The 25,425-nt window shown below is 49.5% G+C and overlaps 1 protein-coding gene and 1 long non-coding RNA gene across 2 annotated transcripts; one reads left to right on the top strand and one right to left on the bottom strand.

Moving 5' to 3' along the window:
* Nucleotides 1–18,588: 18,588 nt before the first annotated feature.
* On the bottom strand, nucleotides 18,589–20,960 carry LOC124076136 (uncharacterized). Its single transcript, XR_006846256.2, has 2 exons — nucleotides 19,749–20,960; nucleotides 18,589–19,206 (listed from the first exon to the last, which is right to left on the bottom strand). It is a non-coding gene; the product is annotated as an uncharacterized LOC124076136 (long non-coding RNA).
* Nucleotides 20,936–23,071, top strand: Ddit4 (DNA damage inducible transcript 4). The gene is made up of 3 exons (XM_046419938.2): nucleotides 20,936–21,092; nucleotides 21,216–21,468; nucleotides 21,730–23,071. The coding sequence occupies exons 2-3, from the start codon at nucleotides 21,276–21,278 to the stop codon at nucleotides 22,221–22,223; spliced, it is 687 nt and encodes a 228-aa protein (XP_046275894.1). The 5' UTR covers nucleotides 20,936–21,092; nucleotides 21,216–21,275; the 3' UTR covers nucleotides 22,224–23,071.
* Nucleotides 23,072–25,425: the final 2,354 nt, after the last annotated feature.

The raw sequence follows: 25,425 nt of genomic DNA, 5'->3' as shown, positions 1-25,425 counted from the left end.
TATTAAAAAAAAAAAGAAAAATCTAAGACTAGAATCCAAGTCTTTTGGGGGCCCCCACCTTGAGAGGGCCACCCCAGGGGTAGCAGCATTTCTTGCTTTTGGAAGCTCCTTCCCCAAGAGGGGCATCTGTAGTTTGGGCAACTCAGGGAAGTACCCAGTCAAATCTCTTTACAGGGGCTGGCACGCAGCTCAGTGGTAGAGTGCTTGTCTACCATATGCAAGGCCCTGAGTGAAATCCCCAGCACACACGCATACATACACACACACACACACACAAAATCTATTTTACAGGTCTGAAGTGAGTCCACACTCTCACCAACCAATAATTGGGAAAAGACTCTAAAACCCCAAAGTGGAAGGAGCCCTATTAATGGAGCTTCCTGTTAGCACGGAGTCTCATTTTCAATGGTTAGGATGCTAATTAAGGGGCCAGAAATGCAGTCTGTCACATAGAGCTCCATTCCTTATTTGCAGGGCCCCCAATAGCACAGTTGGCCAGAATTTGGCTGGGAATTTGCTAGACTTCTGGTGGGCTCTCTTGCAGACTTCTGCTGTTCACTCTTGGGCCTGCCTTTGCTTAGGCCTGGCCAAAAGGCCGGTGGTCCACATTTTGCAATCTGTTTTGAGAACACGCCAGAAGTCTTTTTTTTTTTCCCAGCACTGGGTATTGAACCCAAGCCTTACACATGCTAGGCAAGTGCTCCCCACTGAGCCACATCCCCTGGCTTGGTACTTTGCAAGGCTCTGGGTTCAATCCCTAGTACTCGGGGCAAAAAAGCTCCATGTAACTTACAGAAGTGACACAGGTTTAAGAGCCTAGCTGAGTACCATGGTGCATACCTATAATCCCAGCTGCTCAGGAGGCTGAGGCAGGAGGATTGCAAATTCAAAGCCAGCCTCAGCAATGTAGCAAGGCCCTAAGCAACTATTAAGACCCTGTCTCAAAATAAAATATAAAAAGAGCTGGGGATGTGGCTCAGTGGCTGAGCCTCTCTGGGTTTAATCCCTGGTATTAAAAAAAAAAAAAAGCCTTGCTCTTGTGACCTCAGAAACAAAGAGGCAAAAATTGAGATTGAATATAGCACAAAAGTGTGGGCGACACCAAACCACAGATGGAGTTGATAGGCTGCAAGAAAGGAAGTGAAAAGTTCACCTTGTCCTTCCCTGTCACAGGCCTGTTGGTTCTGCAGTGGTTTGCTTTTTTAAATTTCGTAAAAAATTTTTCATTCAATAAAAATAGCTCGGTGGGACAACATATTATAGCATTCGTGGAAATAAAAACTAGGAACCACATCATAGGATGTTCTGCAGCAAACTTGGCTCTGGTTTCCAGGACAGCTCCAAGTTCCTTCTGATTTATGCAGCGGCAGTGGGGACCCACCCCCACCCAGGTGGGGCCTGGCCTTGGGGGAGGAAGGGAGGAGGTGGCCCTGCACCATCAGCTGTTTCCCTTGCACTGGGGCCAAGACCCTGGCCAAGGCTAGAAGCGCAGCTTTGTCTGCCTTCTGCACTGCAAAAAGTTTCCATCACAGACGGTCCATTCAGGAAACCAAGGTTAGGAGCAACGGGTCTCATCTGAAGATGGTGACACGGGCAAGGTCTTGGGCTTCCTGCCTTGATTGCTCTCCTGGGGCCTGGGACCAGCCCAGCCGGGTGGGGCGGGCAGCTTTGCAGGTTACAGGATGTGAAAGTGGGGACTGAGGTTAGGAAAAAGAATAAAAGGCTGAGAGAGCACACGCCCAGCAGCGGCCATGTGCAGCCCTCTTCTTGGGGTTTCCTGTGGGTACACCAAGAACACTGTGTTCTGGCTGGGAACTATTCCTGCTGAGCTGGCTCCACACTCGGCCCCTGGGTCCTAGTGCTGGGCCTCTCCAGCCTCAGCCCTTGCTGCACCCAAGGGAGCCCTCTCCACTGTGGCCTCCCTGTGGGGGAGGCCCTGAGTGACTGACTGTGAGCACTTAGAATCTGACACTTCCAAAGCATCTTCCGTGCACGTGGCATGTGGAACTACGTATGCCTCGTGACAAAATATCTTTGGGATAACAGGACAGAGGGTCAGGGAAATTGGGGATCCACCAATGTTAATAATTTTTTAGTAGAGGTTTCTAGATGCAGGTTTCCTATCCCTTCAGGAGTAACTGATTTTGAGGCATTATTTCAAACCCTAGAAATGAATATGAGCCCTTGCCTTCAAGGTTTCCCTCCAGAGAAGTTTGAAAATAGGTACTTTGTAATGTTTTATTGATTTATTTATTTTGCAATGCTGGATATCTAACCCACGGCCTGATGCATGCTAGGCCAGTGTTCTACCACTGAGCTACACTCCACCCCCAATAGGTGCTTTTTGTTTATTTTAGTGGTACTGAGGCTTGAACCCAGGCATGCTCTACCACTGGGCTACATCTCCAGTCCTTTTTACTTTATTGTGAGACAGGGTCTCCCTAACTTGCCAAGGCTGGCCTCAATCCTCCTGCCTCAAACCTTAGCCTCCCAAGTAGCTGTTCTAGGCATCCGTCACCACATCCAGCTTCAATAGGCGCTTTCTTAGTGAAGTCTCTAAAACAGCTAAAAGTCAGGCAGGTGATCCAGAGCCTAGACCATATGCTGCCTGCATGACTCCTCAAACTGCCACCATGAGCCTCTGTAGCTACCACACGAGGCCCTAGATTGTCCAGTGCTGTGTAGGGTCCTAGAACTCAAGACATTGCTGGGCCCCAATCCAAGAAGCCAAGACTCAATGAGCCAGCAGGGGAAGGGGGGTTATTTAGGAGGAAATGGGGGCTGTCTTAGTCTATTTTGCATTGTTATGTCAAAATACTTGAGGCTGGCTACCTTATAAAGCTAAGAAGTTTACTTGGCTCTCATTCTGGTGGCTAGAGGGTCTAAACAGCATGTAGCCGACATCCTGGAGAGCATTCCCTGGCTGTGTTACAACATGGCAGTGAAGTGGAAATAGAATCAGTCCTGTGCAGAAGGGGTGAGCACGTGGGATGACCTCACTTTATAACAATACCCTTGCTCTTCATCTAATCATGAGGTTGAGTCCCCACGACCTGATTACCTCCCACTAGACCCCACCTCTTCAAGACTCCCCCCACCCTCCCACACTGGTTCAAGCTTCCAGCACGTGAACCTCTGGGGGACACACTCAAACCACCTCCAAACCACACACTCTACAGGCTCTCTGGCTGTTAGAGGGTTTTGCAATTTTCAAAGTATGTTCTGGATTATAAATTCCCCTATTAGATGGTAGGCCTGTCTTTCCAAGTAATCTTTGTAGCCAACCACACCCTTGGCCTTGGGTATGCAGAGTCCCTCCAATCAAGGAAAGTCTCTCACCAGAAGAACTTTCCTCCAGCCATGGGTCATGATCATTCACTAACTGTGCACTGAACACCTGCAATGTACCTGGCACTGACAGAGAATGCGCACACAGTTGCCCCCAACAAGGACAGCAACATAGGGAAGGCCCCTCCTCAAGATCACAGTCCAGCAGAAAGAAAGACACCCAATGAGAATAATTCTGGGGGCTGGGGTCGTGGCTTAATGGTAGAGTGCTTGCCTTGCATGCATGAGGCTCTGGGTTCAATCCTCAGCACTCCATAAAAATAAATAAATAAATAAACAAAAATGAAGATATTGTGTCCATCTACAATTTAAAAAATATATATATATATATATATTAAGAGGGGGGGAGAGGGAGAGAATTTTTAATATTTATTTATTTTTTAGTTTTCGGCAGATACAACATCTTTGTATGTGGTGCTGAGGATCGAACCTGGGCCACACGCATGCCAGGCGAGTGCACTACCGCTTAAGGCACATCCCCAGCCCCATATATTTTTTTTTTTTTTTTTTTTTTAGAGAGGGAGAGAACTTTTCAATATTTATTTTTTAGTATTTGGCGGACACAACATCTTTGTTTGTATGTGGTGCTGAGGATCGAACCCGGGCCGCACGCATGCCAGGCGAGCGCGCTACCGCTTGAGCCACATCCCAGCCCCCATATATTTTTTTAAAAAGAATAATTCTGAGGGGCTGGGAATGGTGGTGCACCCCTGTAATTTCAGTGACTCTACTCGAGAGGCTGAGGAGAGTCTGCCTGGCATGGTGAGGCCCTGAGTTTATCCCCAGCACCAGGGGCAAAAAGAAAGAAAAAGAATGCCAAGGGCTCCTGGTACTGCTAGGAAGGCCGGAGTGCTATGGATGAGCGCAGAGCAGAGACCTGACACTGAGGGCCAGGAGAGCCTCCCCCAGGAAGAGGTCACTGAGCCCAGGCCCAAAGGGGAAGCCAAGAATTAGCCAGAGGGGAGAGGGACGGAGAGAACATGGCTAAGGGAGCAGGTCTAACATTCTACAGCACAGCTCAGTGACCATGCTTGACACCCATTAACTGCATAGTCCAAATTAACTAGTGGAGAGGATTTTGAATGTTTCTAACACACAGAAATTATAAATGTTTAAGGTGCTATTTATACCAATTAACCTGATCTAATCCTTACACACTGTATACATGTACTGAAACATCATACTTTAACCCATAAATATATATATTTTTTGTGAGGGGAGTATTGGAGATTGAACCCAGGGCACTTTAACACTGAGCCACATCCCCAGTCCTTGTAATGTTTATTTTGAGTCTGGGTCTTGCTAAGTTGCTCAGGGCCTCACTAAATTGCTAAGGTTGGCCTCAAACTTTTGATCCTCCTGCCTCAGCCTCTAGAGTAGATGGGATTACAGGCATGAACCACCACTGTACCTAGCTATGTAGACAATTATTATATGCCAAGTCACAAATGTTAAACTTAGATTGCATATTTCATATATGCTTAGGTTTATTATATGTCAAGTACATCTTAATAAAATCGTTTTCAAATGTATTTTTTAAAATATTTATTATTTTTAGTTATAGTTATATTTATAGTTTAGTTATATTTATAAAATAAATATCTTTATTTTATTTTTATGTGGTGCTGAGGATTGAACCGAGTGCCCCACACATGCTAGGCAAACGCTCTACCTCTGAGCCACAACCCCAGCTCTTCAAATGTATTTTTAAAAAAGAATGAGTTAGGGCTGGGGATATGGCTCAAACAGTAACAGGCTCGCCTGGCATGCGCGGGGCGCTGGGTTTCGATCCTCAGCACCATATAAAAATAAAATAAAGATGTTGTGTCCACAGAAAAACTAAAAAAAAAAAAAAAGGAATGAGTCAGGCTGAGGCTGTAGCTCAGAGGCAGAGCACTTGCCTAGCATGTGTGAGACACTGGGTTCAATCCTCAGCACCACATAAAAAAATAAATTAAATAAAGGCATGCTCTCCATCTACAACTATAAAAAAAAATTTTAAAAAAGAATGAGCCAGGTGCAGTGGCACATGCCTATAGTCCCAGCTACTTGGGATGCTGAGGCAGGAGGATCACAATTTCAAAGCCAGCTTTGGGAATTTAGTGAGACTCTGTCTCAAAAAAAAAGGAGGCGGAGCTGGGGATGTAGCTCAGTAGTAGAATGCCCCTGGGTTTAATATCTAGTATCTCTCTCTCACTCACTCTCTCTCTCTCTCTCTCTCTCTCTCTCTCTCTCTCTCACACACACACACACACACACACTCACTCACCAGATGGAGGGTTGGGAGAATAGGTCAAGCTAAGCTAAAAGTGCTTCTGAAGACCTAGATTTAGAAAACAAGTGATTCACTGGGAGAACTGAGAAAAGTCTTTGGAGTCTTCTGAACTCCAGCAGCAAGAAAAGTCCTCATTCCTCACTTCAGGGGAGCACCCAGGCGTATTATTTCCAGGTAGAAAAAAATCCATTGCTTCTCTGTGGCTGTCCCTAGGCCTCAGGCTCCAGTCCTGGGGACCATGGAAAATCCTAAAAGCTGGCTGGGACACACTTAGATAGGAAGGCCAAGGGGAGACACTGGACGGGGTAGGTTCTGGTCCAGGCACTAGGACCTTGGAGTAAGATACTAAGCAAATCATTTCCCACCTCTCTAGACCTCAGTGTTCAGGATTTATGGATCTTTGGTATTTAGAATAGCCCATGTCTTCTTGAACTAATGAATGACTACAATTCCTGTCTATAAAAAGATTCCTTCCAATGCTGAGATTCTGGGTCTGAGACCCATAGTCATTCCTGTCTAGGATTCTTTAAGCTACAGAAGCTCCATGAAGGAATGAGCATAGTTCCCAGTGCATCCACCGAAAAATGTCTGTTGAATGGCTGAATGAATGCTTGCCCTGAAGTCACTGTAAAACTTGGTCTGATCTAGTTTCTCATAGTAGCTGCCCTGAGCCCTAGACCTTGCCTTCTCTGCTCCATCCAGAGGAAGAAAACTGAAGATGACTGTATGGAGAAAGAAAGAGAAAGGACTCAAGATTTCCAGAGTCTGAAAACCTAACGCACCTTCTCAGGTCACACTCTCTCTCATAACTTGCCCCTGCCCCAGAAGAACCTCCAAAGTTTGCTGGCAATGCCCCAGAAATGGACAAGTGCTCCTGAGCCACCATACGCCCTGCTTGCCCTGAGTCAGGTGCTATAGGAAGGGCAAGAGTTCCCAGCTGGGCACACCCTCCAATGCATCTTCCCCTTTCCTGTGGGTTCCAGGCGAGCCCACAGAAGCCTGGTTCCTCCACAATCACAGTGAAACATAGAATTAATTCTGGCTGTCCCCCGGGCGAGCCAGGCCACCAGGGCAGCCAAACCACCACTTACAGCATTGTTTCAATGGGAAAAATGTGTTCTGAGCTCCAAGCAGCCAAATTACAAGTGGGCTGTAGGCACACCCAGGTAGGAATCCCAGTTTGAATGCTTCCCACCAGTGATCATGCAAGGTACCATCCTGCCCAGCCTCGGTTTCTTGCTTTGAACAAATACCTCTTTAGAAGGTTCTAAAAAAATAGAAAAAAATAAATAGAATAAACTAAATAGATACGATGAACCTCAGCTGCTCATGGGGGGGCTTTCACAGAAAGACCTTGGCGACAAGACTCCAAGCACAGTCCCCTTGCAGGTCCCTATCCAGCTCTGCGCAGGGCAGTATTTCAACTGGATTTGAGCTCTGAGCGAGTGTTTATGAGATAAATGAGCTGCTGTCTTAAAAGTCACAGAACATTCCTCTATCTTTGACCTTCTGCTGGCTTTTACTGGCTTATCTGAGCCAAACCCTTCTCCAGCCCCCACTCAGTGCTCCCCCCATCTCTCCAAGAACAGCATTGTTCTGGCTTCCTCTGCTCCAGGTCCTGGGAAGGGGCCAGAAGTCCTGGCCTTTCACCCTGGGCCTGGATGCTAGCCTGGCCTGCAGGCGGACAGCCACAAAACAAGCATGAGGAGGGCCCTCACCGCCACTGCTAAAGCTCGGTCCCCTCCCGCCCGCCTGGGCTCCTGCCCCTCCCGTGTTTGTTTGTTTCCCTGCCGCAGCTAGAACGGCCTGTACCGAAGGATGGTGCTGACGGCCAGGGAATCCGTGGGGTCCTAAAGGTCGACTTTCTTCTCTTCCTAGCCCTTCTTCCTCAAATGTCAGAGTTTCCTGGCCTTGGACTTGGATTCAGCACAGGGTCACTGGCACAGAGGAGGTCACACACTTCAAATGAGCCTCTCCAACACTGCACTATGCTTCCCATGTCCCACACCTCTAGGCGCCTGTCCATCTGTCAGTTTCCCTTCTCTGCAGTACTTCTCATTAGGCCTCCACTGTTATAGTCACCCCACCTCTTTTCCCATGGCCCTCAGTCCTGGGAGAGCTGGGGAAAAAGCTGTGAAGAGGGATGCAGCTCAGTGATGGAGTGCTTACCCAGCATGTGCGAGGCCCTGAGTTCCATCCCTAGCCGCCCCCACCCCCACAAAAAATATCTGATGTAAGTAATATATGTTCATGTTAGAAATCCAACAGTGCAGAAGGTATAAAATAAAAGTAAAAGCTACTCCGCCACTGGGCACATGCCTGTAATCCTAGTGGCTCAGGAGGCTGAGGCAGGAGGATCATGAGTTCAAAGCCAGCCTCAGCAATTTAGCAAGGCCTGAGCAACTCAGCAAAACCCTGTCTCTAAATAAAATATAAAAAAGGGCTGTGGATGTGGCTCAGTAGTTAATCCCCAGTTCAATCCCTGGTACCAAAAAAAAAAAAAAAAAGCCTCTCCAGCTCTCAGAGATAACTCTGTGTACAGCCTCCCTGTGTCCTGGATGACCACTGGCATGTTTAAGAGCATGGGTCCTCAAGGGAATGTTCTTTTTTTCCTCCAGAATGGGATTAAAGTGTACAAATTGTTCTGTGATTTGTTCTTTTCACCCAAGTGTATCTTGGACACCTTTCAAAAATATCCTCTCCCCTCCTTTTTAATTTTGTTTTTCCTGTTGTTGCTGAGGTGTTGGGATGGAACCCAGGGCCTCAGGCATGCTAGGTAAGCACTCTACCTTTGAGCTACATACACCTGAGCAGTCCACCTTTCCCTTGTTTTTATTTCCCCCTTTCAGTACTGGGGATTGAACCCATGGGTACTTTACCACTAAGCTACACCCTCAGCCCTTTTCATGCTTTTATTTTGAGACATGTTTCACTAAGTTGCTAAGATGCTGAGGTTGTTTTCAAATTTCGATCCTCTTGACTCAGCCTCCTGAGTGGCTGGGATTATAGCATGTGCTACTGTGTCTTGTTTACCTCTCCCTTTTTAACACCAGATAGTTTTCCATTACTTGGATGTACTATCCTTTATTTATCTGTTTTCCCACCAGAGACATTGAGGTGGTTTTCCATTTTTGCAAAAGCTATCTAATTAGTCTACCACCCTGGGTCTCAAACCTGCAATCCTCTATCTACACCACTACTAGATTCCCAGGTTACACTTCTCCCCAGTGTCAAGGTAATTCACTAGGTGTCTACCTCCCCCAGGCCTACCTCCTCCAGACAGGGTGTGGCCTTGGAGCTCCTGGCAAGGTGCCCCCCAGGCCTGTCAACTCAGCAGTTTTTGAGCCAGTCTCAGTGCTGCTGTCCCAGGGTAATGTTCTTAGGCCTCAGGCTACATGGACACTCACTCATTCTTTCTTTTCCGGCATATTTATTGGGAAGCTCCAGGCTGGACAGTGGCAGATTCAGGATGAAATAGACAGCCCCTGGCCTCCCACAGCTTGCAGTTTAGTGGGAAAGTCAGGCATCAGACACACATAAACATACTTGCAATTACCAATGCAGTGAGTTCTTTGAAAGAAAACAATGGAGGGGAAGGACAGGGACCACCAGGGAAGGCTCTCTGAAGAGATGATAGGCACAATGGAGAGATGCCAGCAGACCATGGGATCTGGTTCCCATCCTGTGTCACTCTTGGCACTTCCCATTTAGCCTCCTCCAATGTGCAATAAGGGAAATCCCCCTTTCAATTTTAACTTTATATGACAATAATAAATGTTATCCAAGTTCATTGGAAACAGAGTTCTCCACTGTCAGGGGCGATCTCTTGCTGATTCCACATTGCCCTGGAGTCACTGGTAGGTTCTAGTTCCATTCAATTCTGGATCATCAATTCTGGATCAAATACTCACTGTGCATGTACCATAGGTTTCTGACGCTGGGACAGAAGGGGAGTGTAGAAGGGGAGTGATGTGGGAATGGGGAGATGTTTAAAGATTTTAAAACATATGTTCACTAGAAGGAGTTCAGTCTGATGGGGCATCAGACCCAGGACATAATCATTTCAATATAAGCTAATGAGTGAGAAGAAAGCAACTCAGCTGCCGCCATGTCAGCGGCACCTGCTCTGGCCTTGACGCCCTGTACTTCACTCCCCAGGAAGGGGACTTGAGCTTCCCAAATCTGTTCATGGAGGGCTTTCTGAAGAACCCTGGCCTAGAGAGATGAGCTGGCACTGTGGGTGCCAGGGAGAAGGGCATCTGAGAGGAATACAGTTGTTCTTAACTAGGGATTGAACCCAGGGAACTTGACCACTGAGCCATATCCTTAGGGCCTTGCTAAGTTGCTGAGGCTGGCTTCAAACTCGAAATCCTCCTGCCTCAACCTCCTGAGCCTCTGGGATTACAGGCATGTGTGACTGTGTTCAGCTAGTACAGTTGTTCTTGATATCCATGAAGAATAGGTTCCAGATTCTCTGCTAATAACACAACCCACCCACACTCTAGTCCCTTATATAAAATGGCATAAGATTTGAAAATAAATTATGCCTAATTTCTGATGTCCTTTAAGTCATCTCTAGGTTATTTACAATACCTAACAATATAATGCTCTGTAAATAGTTGTTATACTACATTGTTTGGGAAAAACATCTGTGCTTGTGCAGTACAGACCTGATTTCTCTTTCCTGAATATTTCCTTTTTTTTAAATTTATTTTTTAGGTGTGGATGGACACAACACAATGCCTTTATCTTTATGTGGTGCTGAGAATCAACCTGGGTCCCGCCCATGCTAGGGGGGCGCTCTACCGCTGAGCCACAATCCCAGCCCCTTTCCTGAATATTTTCAATCCACAGTTGGTCAAATCCATGGATATGGAGGGCTGACTGTAATTGTTGTGATGGTAGGAACAAGCTGGAAGGGAATTGAGACCACAGAGGAATGGCATCCCTCAGGGTACAGGGAATCTGGGCAAAGCCAATTATATCAGTGTTGAAAGGAAAATCCCAATGAAAGAAAGGTTAATGTGTGCAAGCATCCCCTCCCCCCACTCTTCTCAGGGGCCAAGGATTTCTTGCCCCAGATGGGGCACCAGATAAGACAAGATAGAAATCTACTGTTACTTCTGCCAGTCTCACTTCCAGGTCTATATGTCTGTCTCTCTTTAGCATGATAAAATACTGTAAATTATATGCTTATACTTGTTGATGTTCTCTTTATGATCCACCTTCTGTTGCTGTATATATTTTGCACACATATTACCGTGTAAAGCTGTATACACAAAGCTAGGCATACTGTACTTTATGAAAAATTTAAGAGCTTTTTGGAGATAATTAGAACCATATGTGATTTCCCCCTCCTAGGCTGTGGGAGGGAGATGAACCTAGAGATAGGCAAGGGCCTGCCCTGGAGGTTTGCTAGGCTGAGGCAAGGAGAGGGACTTACTCTAAAGGCAAAGGAGAGCTATTAAAAGGTTCAGAGAGGGAGGCCCTAGAGAGGCTGAGCAAAGGCAAACAAAAGGTTGAGCTCTCTTTACCTGGACCTAAGAAAATAGAGGCGTTTCTACAATCAGTGCAGCAAATCCCAAACCAGGTCTGCCCACTCCTCCCTGGGCCTCTGTCCCTGCATCTGTAAAGGAAACCTGTAGGTTGGGGCTGCAGGACCACAGTGTCAAACCTGGCAAAACACAAAGGCCCAAGCTTTAGGCAGTCTCCGGGAAAACCCAGAGACAGTGTGATCCAAATCTGAATCGGGGCCGCCCAGTTCTGGAGTCTGCTGTCTCAGGGCTGGGGTGCTGTTTCACGGGGAAAGAGCTTGGGGAAGCTTCCGCAGGCCTGTGGATGCCCTTCTTCCCAGGCCCAGACACTCTTAAAACTTCCTGGTGAGTGAGGCAACACGCTTAGCTGTGCAGCCCTCAGCAAACACGGAGGCTGCACCAAGTGCTAAAGAAAAGCTCCCATAATAACCATGTGTGATAATAAAAAGATAAAGAGGCAAATAGGTATGTAGGTCAGCTCAAAAATAGCCCCCACCCACTTGGCCTGGGTAACCATTTGTGCCAGGTGGGGACAAAAGGTTTGCTGGCTTCCCCTCCCAAGCTCCTCTGCTCTGCTCTTTACAAGGCTGCCTGAAATAAAAGTTCCTGCCAGTACTAGCTGGGGGCGGCCGGGGCGGTGCCGAACGGCCCCACTACGAAGGCAGGCCCCGCACCCAGCACCCCGACACCACCGAGTAAATCCCGAGGTCAGAGAGCACCGCGGCTGGCCTCTCGGAAGGGCCAAGTCAGGGTTGGGGTGAGTCACAGATAACCCCCCACACCCCCCTTAGGTTGTGTGTGCACCCAGGAGGCCTCCCCCACCCCAACAGAGATGGCTTTGTTAGCAGGACCCCGTCGTTACAGCCTCGGGGCTGCGAGGGCCTCCTCCCCTCCCCCCGCCCTCTCCGCGGCCCTCTCCAGAAAGGCGCCGGCCTCGCCGCCCTGCCCCCACCCAGCCGCCGCCGCAGAAGCGCTGAGCTCAGCATCTCGGCCGGACGGTGGGCGGAGCCTACCTTCTCTCGCGGGAAGGCGGGGTCGGACAGCCCCGCCCCTCTCCTCGTCCCATTCGCCTTCTATACCCCGCCGTCCCCCCCCACCGCCCCAGACGCACGTTTTCCAAGTCACGTTCTCGCTTCCCCCCCAGCCGGGGGTGGTGGGGAACGACCCCTCCCCCAAGTCAGCTGCTCCGCATCTGTCACCTCAGCGGCCCGGCTCCCCTGAGGGCGCACCTCGCCTGTGGGGGGGGGGGGAAGGGGAGAGGGACCTGGGGGTCTTCCCTGCCCTGATCCCCGCTGGCCCCAGACAAGCCACTGCAGACCGCAGGGAAGTGGGGTTAGCTCTTGGGGGCACCAGTTCCCAGAGCCGACCCTAGAAGTTTTGTGTTTCTCTACATTTTTGTTTTGGTTTGGATACTGGAAATTGAACGCAAGGGGTCCTCTACCACTGAGCTATATCCCAATCCTTTTTATTTTTTATTTTGAGACAGGGTCTCCCTAAATTGCTTAGCCAGGGCACGGATTTGGGATCATCCTTCTCTGTCTCCCCAGTAGCTGGGTCACAGGCATGCGCCACCAGGACCGGCTTCTGCATTTGTTTTTTAAATTAAAATACAATAAAATCAGCAGTGGCTCCTGGGTGCCTCTGTCAAAGTCTGTCCCTTTGTGGGTTATAAATGGAACAGCTGGAGCCAGAAGGGGCCCCTCTTCTCACACACCACTTCCCAGATGGCCCTTGCTGTGGGGCGCCAGAGTCCTCAAGGAGAGGATTCTGGGAGGGTGATGTGGTGAGAGAATCACTGTCACTTCTGGAACTGAAGGTGTCTGGCCAGAGGGAAACCCCTGGGTGTCAATCTGCCTAGCCATTTGAGTCAGCACTGCTGGGCCCTGCTGAATTCTGCAAGAGGAGGAAGAACTTGATCAGATAAAACAAGAGCCAACCCCAGAGAAAGTTTTTGTGTCAATAACTGCATAGGATTGCAGGTGTCCACTCTACCTATTCTGCACCCCATTCAACACTCCCACCACCTCTGGCCTTTACATTCCCTTTTGGCTCATAACTAAGAGCCTTGGTGGCCAAGGATCAGGAAATTTGCCTAAGTCTAGAGTCAGCTCCAGCCTGCTGACTGGCTGTGTGACCTTGGGCATGTCACCATACCTATCTGAACTTTCTTCATTTTCTCACCTGTAAAATAACACGGATGAGCCTGACCTACCTACATATGCTACATAAATATTACTTTTATTAGCAGAGGTGTAAAAATCCTAAAGGATATGAGACTGTTTTTTGAAAAAACATGGAGAGCCCCATGTGGGTTCAAGAGCTCTGTGAGGAGGTGGCAAAATTGCCAGGTGGGACTGGCAGCTCCTACCAACTGCCAGTTCAAGAATTCCAAAGAAAGGTCCAGAATGCAGACCCTGGGCTGCTGCTTTTTGCATAGACCTGAGTTTCCCAAGCCTTTGACTTCTAAGGTCACTGGAGATAAAAATGCATTTCGTGGGTGAGGTTAGAGGTTTGACAAAGGGGTGAGGAAGGAGTTCCCAGGAGGGGAAAGCCAAATTCCTGAGGCCTAACTTGAGGCCTAACTGCATCTCCTAAGGCTCCCTGCCCTGCAGCTCAGCTCCTCACCAGTGGAGTGGAGACAGACAGGGTACTCCCCAGGCCTGCTGGCCCTAACATTTAAAATCTTTAAAGTTCACTCTACTGCCAGAGTCCTAAAAGTGAGAGCAATTAATTGTCTGTGCTGAAGCATTCTAATCTGGTCCTACTCACCTGAGCCCTTTGGGAAACCCAGGGGCTGGACCAAACCCCTACACACACACACACACACACACACACACACAGTTTCTCCTCTGAAAAAAAGGAGAGAAAGAAAGTAAGCTCATTTGGCTGTCTAGGCCATCTGTAAGACTGGATTCTGGCTGCCCACACCTTGACATCTGATCATCCTTGCTGTCACCCCCAGCTCTCTAGCTGGAGGAACAAAGTCCATCCTTTCCCTCTTCCCCCTTTGATATTTGACAGTTGGAAACCTCAAAAAGTGCTGAGCCTTCTGTAAATGCCTTCTCCAGTAGGGTAGGCCTCCTCCAGACCCCTGACTGTGAACCCCTTGCAGGCCAGGCCTGGTCATTTTTTTTTTTCTTATTCTTTTTTTGGCCTGGAATTTTGGGAACAGCAGGTCCACTGAACTTGTTATATCTTTTTCCTTTGCTAGGGTCCTTGTGGAGGTTGAAGAGGCCTTTGAGATTCTGTAGCTCTGAATTCCAAAACTGGGTTATGAAAATCTCAAAACTTCATAAAGCCACAGGATAAACACAGTGTTTCTTTCTTTTTATTAAAATATTTTTGCTGGGAGAGATTCATGTCCCTAGTAATTTAAAAGTTTGCTACTAAAATTAACAGATAAAATATAAAATAGAATGCAGAGTTGTATTTTTTTTTTTTTTTATAAAAACACTGGGCTTCAAAGACATGCTATGCTTCCTGGGGACTGCATCAAGGCTACAGCCTACTAACTTCTGTCCCTGATCCACAGGGCCTGGGCTGGCCTCCAGGAAGTGGCCAGCCATTTAGCTTAGGTTCAGGTACTAACTAAAGAGGGGGCTGCCTACCCCTCCTCCCACTTCATTGCTTTCTTTTGAGGATTCTGTCCCAGGATGGAAGTAAACTGGCAGAAAGCTGTTACCAAAAACAGAGGGGTTTCCAGAGAACCACAGGTTAAGGAAGAGGTAGAAGGATGAGGTTTTAAATCTGGCTGTGTCCCTCAGGCAACTCCCTTGACCACCCTGGCTGGTGGGAATGAGACAAGAAGGCTGGGTTATTCTCGTGGGCTGTCTGGACCTTTGCTGTTGCTGGTAATAAACGTGGGTCTGCAGAATCCTAAGCTGTTTTTCCAGTCGGTGGGCATGAGTGGTTTATCAAGCCAACCCTTTGTGGGGTTAACACTACCTCTGCCCTGTCCCCAGAGGAAATGACTTCTTGTGAACTTAAGACTCCAACAGAATTGGCTATCTGTGAGCTCACTATTGTCATGTGTGGGCCTTGTCTCCGAAGCTGTATGCCCTCACCCACCCATAACCCACCCTGCCTCCACAAGGAGGCCCTTTGATAGTCCGGCGAGCTACCCAGCTTTCATTCCAGGCCCTGTTTTTCTGCCTGAGAGATCAACAGTCATGTCTGCTAAAGATGAGCCCAGAATTACCCAGATAATTCTGTATAATAGGATCACACCTAACCTGCCCAGTCATTCAGATTGGGCTTGTGGAAATGACCTCCCCCATTGATTCCGATTTGGGGGGGGGTGTGTGCGCGCGCGCACGCTGGGGATTGAACCAGGGCCTCGTGCATGCTAACCTGGAGCTCTACTGTTAAGCTACAGCCCAAGCCCCTGATTCCAATTATGAATCAGACTTGAAAGCCCCAGGCTGGTGGAAGGATTACTGGGCTCTCTGGGCTTCAGTGTCCGGTCTGTAGAAGTCACTATATTTGTTCCTCAGGGTGCTCGCAGCTAACAAATTTTAAAAGCTTCTTTGAAAGGCTGCAATACATTGTATTGTTAGTATTTCCATTTCAAAAAGCAGCTTCATTTGCAAAAAGACTCCCCACTGAGTCTTTAACTCACCCTTCAGTAGAACAATCAAAATCCTACTTGAAACCCCCGGCTGGCGCCAGCTTTTCAAAAACCATTTTACTAAGCCAGGTGCATTTTATAATCTTGCTATTTTGACCAAGTTATTTGTTGTTGTTTTAAGTAAAAGAGCCAGAGAAGGCCTGGAAAGACTTTTGCTGGCTTCTTGTCTCCACCTCCTACCAACACTCCAGCCTCTCCCCGCAGCCCTGACCCGCGGGCTCCCCACTCCACCTTCACTACCCCAGTCAGAAGTTTCCAAAGAGCTGAGAAGACACTACAAGCCATGCAGGCGAGCTAGCTGGCCTTCGGGGGTTCCCATCTTGAATTCTCGGGTTCCCAGAATCACACCCCCACTCCAAGATCTGGTTTAACTTCCCAAACCCGACTGGGGCAATGTGCCAGACTGAGGCCCTGGGAACGGGTGCATGGGACAGGAACCACCTGCACAGGGAGGGGCAGGTGGCCGGGAGGGAGTGCTCATTGACTCTAAATTGCAGGCTGCAGTGGGTCCCACGGGAATAGAGCACAGCCCAGAAAGAGGGTTTCTGCATGGTCAGGGCCCAGGACACAGAGGCTGGAACGTGGGGCTTGGTCACCAGCTCCAGAGGTCTGGGTTGCCTAGGCCACAATGACAGCCCACTCCTGCAAGGTGGCTGGTTAGTCTCCTACCAGGGTCACCTCAAGGTAGAGTCCATGTTGCGAATTGGGCAGTGAGTGGTAAGTGATCCCCGGAACACTACTCTCCAGAGTAAGCCACTCAGAAGCAGCCCCCAACCCCACCAACAAGGAACATAAACGTCAAAGATGTTTTGAGGGGAGTGACTGTTTGATGGGTACACTGTCCCCTTTGCGAGGATAATGATGTTTTGAAACTATACAGAGGTGACAGTTGCACAACATTTTGAATGTACTAATTGTTTACTTTTTTTTTAAAGAGAGAGAGAGAATTTTTTAATATTTATTTCTTAGTTTTCGGCGGACACAACATCTTTGTTTGTATGTGGTGCTGAGGATCGAACCCGGGGCCCCCGCAAGCATGCCAGGCGAGCGCGCTACCGCTTGAGCCACATCCCCAGCCCTAATTGTTTACTTTGAACTGGTTAATTTCCTATATGATCTTCACCTCAATTAAAAATATTTTGGCTGGGGGTATAGAGCACTTGTCTAGCAGGTGTGAGCTCTGGGTTCAATCCCCAGCACAGCCCCCACCCCCAGTACCATTTTAATTCTTAAAGGGAAAGTCCTTTGTACTGTGTCATCTCTCCCTAGCTTCCTGGGTTGCTACCTATGTTCCAGCTGGAAAAAACCAAGTTGCTTAGAAGCCTTGCTTTCATTTTCACCTGAAAAATGAAATGTTCAAACATGTCCAAGGCCCTTGGCAGTGCTTGTCAGAAAGGGGATTGGAAGGTAGCATCAAGGTCCTATGAAGGGCCATCCCATTGGCCCAGCTAGATCCTGGCTATCCAGGTGTAGATCTGTGCAATTCTGGAAGAAGCCACCTTCGCGATTCACCTGGCTATCCATTTATCCGTTCATTCATTATTCATCCAAGGGACACTGACCCAGCCTCTACTAGGCACCTGGTACAGTGCTGGCTACTGCAAGACGAGCAGAACACTATCCTCGAGCATTCCAAGTGGAAACAAGCATTAATAAGAGATATACACAGGGTGTGAGAGTGACTTGATGAGGACACCTAAGGGTGAAGGGTTGGGGTAGGGGCGCTGGTGGAAGCAGGTCGCAAGCAGGTCCAGGCAAGCCTGACCTGCAGCCAGCTTTGGCTGAGGGCAGTAGGAGCGTGGGGGAAAACACCAAATGTAAGTGCACAGGTTCTCTGAGGGCTCTGCAGAGGCTTGGTTCAGAGGCTAGAAGCTGAGCTGCCCTTTCCAGAAAGGCTCCCCGGGGGTGGGGGAGGAGGGGCAGTGTTTAGGGCAGGAAAGGGTGAGTGAGTGATGCAATGATAAAGGCTTTCCAGCTCTAGAGACCCTTCTCTCCATCTCCTTAGACAGGTTAAGGAATCCCTCTTCTAGGTTCAAAGGTTCTCCTGGCAGACCAGATATAGGGCCTTGTCCCCCTCCATCTCAGTGTGTGGGTCACACAGGGGAAGACAAGTGAGCCCCCATCCTAAGCCTCTGTCAGTTCTTCTAGCAGGATTTTGTTATCCTGGGACAGACTCCCTCCTAGTCTGGGAAACACCTCCAGGGCTAGGACCCTGGTCCTCCCACACCCACCCACACCCACTTAAAAAGCAAGAGAAACCAGCCAGAGGGGGTGGTACACAACTCTGAGGGAGGCTGAGGCAGAAGGATCACAAATAAGATGTCATCCTGGGCAACTTAACAAGACCCTGTCTCAAAATTTTAAAAAGGGCTGGAGATGTGGTTCATGGTAAACACATCAGTCTTCAGGATTGGAGAAAGGCGGTGGGGTAGGGAGAGGGGAGCAACATTTATGGATTTATTTTTTTAATTTATTTTTTAGTTTTAGGTGGACACAATATCTTTATTTTATTTTTATGTAGTGCTGAGGATCAAACCCAGTGCCCCATGCTTGCTAGGGAGCACTCTATCACTGAACCACAACCCCAGCCCGGATTTCTGGGGATTTTTTTAATAATTTTTTTTGTAGTTGTAGATGGACAGAATGCCTTCATTTTATTTGTTTATTTTTATGTGGTGATGAGGATCCAACACCAGTGCCTCATGCATGCTAGGCAAGCACTCTCCCACTGAGCCCCAGCCCCAGCCCTACAGATTTCTTTTGAAAAGAAAATTACCCAGTGCCTATTAACATCACACTTTCCATTTTCGAGAAACTCGTTTTATTAACAGTTATTAAAGAGACAGTGAATGAAAAAAAAAAGATGCCAGGCACACCTCTAGGCATATAGTCCATGATGGTGTTTGTTGGATAAATGAGTGATTCCTAATAAACTGACCTTCCCAAACTGACTTTGGATATCTTTGCTTATTACTATCTGCTTATTTTTTTCTATTTTTCTTGATTAATGTTCCAGATTTTTCTGATATATTTCTTTTCTTTTTTTCTGTCAAAAAGAAAAAAAGGAGAAAAAAGGAAAAGAAGGGCTAGAGGTGAAGCTCAGGGTCCAGCACATGCTGTGCATGCATCAAGCCTGGATCCAAGCCCTGGGGTGAGGGGGGAATGGAAGAAAAAGAAAACCACTTTAGTCTATGCTCAGCTGGCCTGGTGTCCCCAGCTCAGTTAGCCTGGTGGGAGAAATGGATGTTGCTCTGGTAGATTAATTCCCTTATCTCCTCTCCTGAGCAACAGGAAGACTCACTCACACAAGACATCCCCAACTCTTCTTTCCCCCTCAGTCATGGGTGATTTGCTCCAACTCCTGGTCCTTCATCTCATCACCTTGATCTGATGTCTTTAAGGCTCCCAGCAAGTGGTGGAGCCTAAAGGATAGAAAGAGGCATAGGAAGAGGTGGTCAGTGTTCGGGCCTTGGAAGCCTCAGGGCTAAAGACTCTTCTATTCTGCAGCTGTTTTTAAGATGTCTCCTAATCTAGGGCCCCTAATTTTTTTCCCATAAATTTGCCCCCTAAAATGATTCTCCACCTGTAAAATGAGAGTAGGAATGCAGGGCTTGTATTCCGCCCTTTGCGGTACTAAGTCTTAGTTTGCCCCATGGTCAGTAGGTCGGACTGTTTTCTTAAAAATATTATTTTTTAGGTGTAGATGGACACAACACAATGCCTTTATCTTTATTTGGTGCTGAGGATCGAACCCGGGTCCCGCCCGTGCTAGGCGAGCGCTCCACCACTGAGCCACAATCCCAGCCCCCATAGGTCGGACTTTAAAAAAAAAAAATTAAATTTGGGGTGGGGGTGTGGTGGGGCTGGAGATGGCAGTGGCCTGACTTCTTTGGCATGTGTCACATGTCACGCGCAAGCCTGCCCTGGAGCGAGGCTCATCTGTCTGATCTGGTTTGGCTCCTACCGGCGGTCCAGAGTGTCTGATGTAAGTTTGGTTCTCTCTTCCATCAGTGTCCGCGTGTCCCGGATTGATAAACCTTTAACGAATAAAGGTCGAGATCGTCCAAACCTCCTCCCACCCCCAGCAACCCACTGTCAGCCCTAGAGCATCGCTGCCAGGCCAAATTTCCTGTGGCCCCGCCTGAATGACGAAACCGGGGATGACCATTGCACTCTCTGCAATGCTTGTCTGAGATATCGGTTCCCGGTTTGATGAATTCTGAGTCTTTTAGACAAAGCGGGAACAAAGGGCTTTAGGACCTGGCGGATGCCCCCTCTCGCCGCTGCAGGCGGGGGAGGCCGGGCAGCGCTGCTGTCGGTCCCTAGGGCCCGCGGATGGGTCAGTGTGTCGGTCTGTTGTGGGTCCTTGTTCTCGGCCGCTGGGCCAGGGGGCAGGAGCCCAAGCCCAGAAACGAATTCCTCTGACCACCTACCCAAGGCTTCTCCTTGGGAACAGCAGCGCAATGGGAGAGGGTAGGACAGGGGACTAGGCTCGTTTGGGGGCACGGATCTCAAGAACCCATCCTCTGGGGCTCTAGGGTAACAGCCGACAGGCAGGTGGGACCGCGGGGAGCGGAAGCACCGAGCTCAGAGTTGCTCAGTCTTTGGATTCCACCCCCCATCCCGATCCTCTCCACGCAAGGACGGCGTGGAATACGTGCGCGAAAGGTGGCCGGGTTAAAGTCTGCCCCCCGCGCCGCGGTCCCACAGGCATCCACTGTGAGCCCAGTTGTGCCTTTGAGTCTCAGGCTCCCAGATGCTAGGGGTAACTGTTTTTCCTGCCCGCCGCCCCCCAAGTTCTCCAGTCTCCCTCGAGCTGGGTCACAGGCTACCCCCTCCCCCAGCAACGCGACCCTATAATAAACAAGTCTTTCCTTGATCCTCCCCTGCCGCGAGCGCCCTCAGGGACCTTGGCAGCTGCAGCCGCCGCGGATCCCTTCCAGAAAAGGGGAGTGGCCACGGCTCGGTGTTCGGCCCGGAGCGTTCCGGGGCTCAAGAGGGGCGGGGCCAAGCCGCTGTCACCGGGCAGGAGAGAACGTTGCGAACGTGCGCCGGAAGCCCATTGGCCGAGGTGGGCCACACTCCCGGGTCTGGATTGGGCCGTGGTGGGAAGGGGGCGTGGCCTCGCCGCTCTAGACCTTATAGGCTGCTCTGCGCTGGTGCTAGGGATCTCAGCAGGCTAAGGGGGAGGTGCGAGTGGGTTGAAGGGACAGGTCTGGGCAGCGCTCGGTGGTTGGCACCAGTTCGCGCACCCATTCAAGCGGCAGGACGCACTTGTCCCAGCAATTCTCGCTGACCGCACTAGCTGGTGAGTGGCCCTTCTGCGTGTACCGTTCTCTGCGTGGGACGGCCTCGGCGATACTGGTCCTAGAGCTCGCAGTCTTGTTCAGCCCCCAGACTGACGCTCCGCGGTGTCCCTCTTGTCTTTCAGCGGCTTCTGAGCTCCGGGATACTGAGCACATCAGCAAACGTCCTGGCGTCTGACCTCACCATGCCTAGTCTTTGGGACCGCTTCTCGTCCTCCTCTTCTTCATCCGCGTCTCGAACTCCCACCCCAGATCGGCCGCTGCGCTCAGCCTGGGGGTCGGCGGCCCGAGAGGAGGGGCTAGACCGCTGCGCGAGCCTGGAGAGCTCGGACTGCGAGTCCCTGGACAGCAGTAACAGTGGCTTCGGGCCGGAGGAAGGTGAGCAGTGGGCTGGTGCTGAACAAGACGAGGGTCCGGGGAGGTGAGGAAGCACCGCACTGGAAGGGGTCAGAACCATTTTGGTTTTCTATCCCAACAGAACCCAGATTGCCCGGGGCGTGGGTATTGGAGTAGAGGGTATACGAATGCGGGGCGGGAACTGGGCAGAAGCTCAGCTTTCTTAGAAAAAAGCTCCTCCCCCGCCTGTGTATCTTCTGTGGAAGCTGCTCTAATACCCTTCCTGGTGTGCTCCCCCTCCAGATTCGGCATACCTGGATGGCGTGTCCCTTCCCGACTTCGAGCTGCTCAGCGACCCCGAGGATGAGCACCTGTGTGCCAACCTGATGCAGCTGCTGCAGGAGAGCCTGTCCCAGGCGCGACTGGGCTCTCGGCGCCCTGCTCGCCTGCTGATGCCCGGCCAGCTGGTGACCCAGGTGGGCAAAGAACTACTGCGCCTGGCTTACAGCGAGCCTTGCGGCCTGCGGGGGGCACTGCTGGACGTCTGCGTAGAGCAAGGCAAGAGCTGCCACAGCGTGGGCCAGCTGGCTCTCGACCCCAGTCTGGTGCCCACCTTCCAGCTGACCCTCGTGCTGCGCCTGGACTCTCGCCTCTGGCCGAAGATCCAGGGGCTCTTCAGCTCCGCCAACTCTCCCTTCGTCCCTGGCTTTAGCCAGTCCTTAACGCTGAGCACAGGCTTCAGAGTCATCAAGAAAAAGCTGTACAGCTCAGAGCAGCTGCTCATTGAGGAGTGTTGAACCTCGGCCTGGGTGAGGGGCACAGTGCCCCCCACGGCAGAGGCAACGGAACTTTTGGGGTTGGAGACCAGTAGGCAGGGGCTGAGGGACTGATGCCTGTGTTAGAAGACTGACAACAGCCACCTGAGGGAAAGAGATGGAGGTGGGGGACTAGTGTTTCCTGGGAAGCTCATGGGGTCTTGCACAGGTGGCTCCCCAGTGGGGCAAATGCCCCTCAGTACTGTAGCATGAAACAAAGGCTTAGGGGCCAATCAGGCTTCTGGCTGGATGTGTATGTAGCATGTACCTTGTTATTTTTATTATTACTGACAGTTAAAACAACAGTGGTGTGACAGAGGCAGGAGGGCAGCTGGGCTGCTCTGGCCTCTGAGGGTTGTGTGTTCATGGTAGTGGACAGGAGGGAGGGGGGAGTTCATGGAGGTGGTTTGTATCATGGTCTGAAGGGACCAAGTGTGTTTGTTGTATTTTTTTTTTTTTATCTTTTTGTTTCTCGGATTGGAGCTTCACTACTGACCTGTTCTAGGCAGCTATCTTACAGACGCATGAATGTAAGAGTAGGAAAAGCAGGTGTTGGGATCACTTGAGATCTTTGACACTTGAAGAAAAAAATACACCTGGGAGCTGCGTCCACCCCATCCCCACCCCATTTCTGGAGAGTTGAACTGTGAGGGGATGGGGCTGAGTGGAGCTGGGGGCTGGAACCCCCTCCCCCAGAGGAGTGCCATCTGGGTCTTCCATCTAGAACTGTTTACATGAAGATACTCACTGTTCATGAATACACTTGATGTTCAAGTATTAAGACCTATGCAATATTTTTTACTTTTCTAATAAACATGTTTGTTAAAACAGTTGGTTGAATCTCATCAGTGTCCCAAAATGGGATGGAGGGGGATGGATTCTGATAAAAATTAGGTTTCATCAGACTCTGGGGTCTACTTCCAGTCCTTTCCAGGGCTGCCTGCCAGCCTGGTAACAAGTATATGGACTGTGCTATCTGTGCCAGGAACCCTGGCTCCCTCGGCTCTGTGCTGGCTGAAAGCTACCAGGAGAACGTGCTGGAAATCACCCTGAGGTAAGGGGTGAGTCAGACCTCCCTGGGAGCCAGTCTCAGCAGGGAGAGTTCGCCTGACTGCCTGGGTTAGAAGGTCCAGGCACAAAGGCCTCCTGAGCCTAAAGTCCCAAAGAAGAGATGTTTTCTTCCTGTGAGAAAAGTCACAGTTCTATTTGGTCTGCAGAAATTAAAATTACAAATTTAATATCTAGACAGGAAAAGGTCAAAGGAGGAGTTTGAAAAGGACTGCTTAGCTCAAGTCTTGCACTAGACAAGGAACTCTGGGCTCAGAGGGACTGAGTGGCCTCTGGGAGGAGGTGTGGCCCAGACAGGTGTGGAACCACCAACACACAACTGTAAGACAATGCCCTTGGTGACTGACTCCTGCACTCTCTGGGCCCCTATTTCCTTATCAGAGAAGTTGAGGTTGAGCCAGCTGAAGGCTACAGCCCTTCCCACTTCTCCCTCCCTCCCACACCAACTGGCCCCTGGAGAGTTATTATCGCCTTGTTTCTCTTCCTGGTCCCAGACAGGCCCTGTTTGCCCAAGACTATAAAACAGTGGTTCTACCACTTGATTGTGGAGTCAGATTGCTCTGGGCCCTGGGTAATGCAGATCCCTTGACCTGAGGGGAGAGTGGGGCCCCAGGAACACAGGTTTTCAACAGGGATTCTCCTGAACTTTGGAATGGCTTAGAAGACTCACACCTCTTTGGTAAAAACTGCAAGAGTTTTTCCCCAAAATGAATGAACTTGGGTTAGAAGTAGATTTGCAAATGGATGGTGATGACTACACAGAAGGTGCACAGAGCATATAGTTTTAGGAAGGCCTTACACCAGCATGCTTAGTTCACTCTCCTAATAGCCACCCTGTGGAGGGAAGGGCAGGGGGTTATAGTATTTTACAGATTAGTAGAGGCCCAAGTCCTTGAATAGCCATCTTCTTGGACACGGGCTGACCTTGGCCATTTAACTTGTTGGGTTCAGGGCTAAAAATGAAACAGGTGGAGCACTTGGGTGGTGTCTGAGAGGTACCTGCTTTCCTAGTTTCAAAAGAGGAGCAAGGAAGATCATGGCCTATTGTCTCCTAAGAGTCTTGCTGGTGTTTGGAGGCAGGAGCTGGAAGGCTCCACGATCCCTTTCCAAACCATGGAGGCAGCTGAGCACACTCTGCTCCTTTTTGGAGACATTCAGACTGAGACAGGGGTGAAGCATGAGTTCCCCCAGAGAGCTCAACTAGGATGCTCTCCTGGAGCCAGATCGGCTTTCCTTGTTCTCACAAGGCCTGAAAGTTTCCCAAGCAGGACAGAAGGGTGCAGAGAGAGAGCCATGAAGCTTAGGTTTCACAGCAAAGGGAAGAAGCTTGCTGAAGCCTAAACCAATTAGGCCTAGGTCTCCTACAAAGTGGCAGGGAGTTTTGCCCCAGGTGTTGGGCTTCCTAAGAGAAGATGAGGCAGGCTCCTTTGTTACTTCACCTGAAAGTAAATAAAATTTATAGACTTGCACCACATAGCTGGGCCTGGTAGAGCACACCAGCAATCCCAGCAACTGAAGGCAGGAAGATCATGAGTTCAAAGCCAGCCTGGTCATCTTAGTGAGACCTTGTCTCAAAACAAAAAATAAAAAAGGCTAGGGATGGGGCTGGGGATGTGGCTCAAGCAGTAGCGCACTCATCTGGCATGCCTGCGGCCCGGGTTCGATCCTCAGCACCACATACAAACAAAGATGTTGCATCCACAGAAAAAATTAAAAAAATAAATATTAAAATTCTCTCTCTCTCTCTCTTAAAAAAAAAAGACTAGGGATGTAGCTCAATGGTAGAGGGCCCCTGAGTTCAATCCCTAGTGCCACACACACCTTACACAGAAAATCCAACTTAGGAAAATGCTTTCAGAAATTGTTCTATTTGAACTGTAAAATTTGTATTGACTAACTCCCATTGTATACAATTCCCTTTTATATTCCTATTTCCATTTCATCATGTTACTGCTCTAGAACTTGTAATAGCTTCCACCAGATTTCACTGTCTGCCTTTCAAACCTTTGGTAGTTGGCCCTGTACTTCCTACCCAGGCTTACCTTCCACCACTTGTCTTATTTTGGTACAGGTTAGCATGGTCTGCCTACTTCCTTAATTGCAGACTCTTCTGATT

This window comes from Marmota monax, unplaced genomic scaffold (assembly GCF_021218885.2).
Source record: "Marmota monax isolate L192 unplaced genomic scaffold, Marmota_monax_Labrador192_F-V1.1 WCK01_AAM20220418_F8-fsc00019, whole genome shotgun sequence".
NCBI lineage: Eukaryota > Metazoa > Chordata > Mammalia > Rodentia > Sciuridae > Marmota > Marmota monax.
Note: the sequence above shows the minus strand (reverse complement) of the source record. Positions and strands in the feature narration are given on the sequence as shown.

Bases quoted from the DNA above. Each gene is read 5' to 3' on its own strand.
- Ddit4 (XM_046419938.2), top strand. From the start codon at position 21,276: ATGCCTAGTCTTTGGGACCGCTTCTCGTCCTCCTCTTCTTCATCCGCG. The intron at 21,469-21,729 runs GTGAGCAGTGGG...CTCCCCCTCCAG, and splicing joins TGGCTTCGGGCCGGAGGAAG to ATTCGGCATACCTGGATGGC.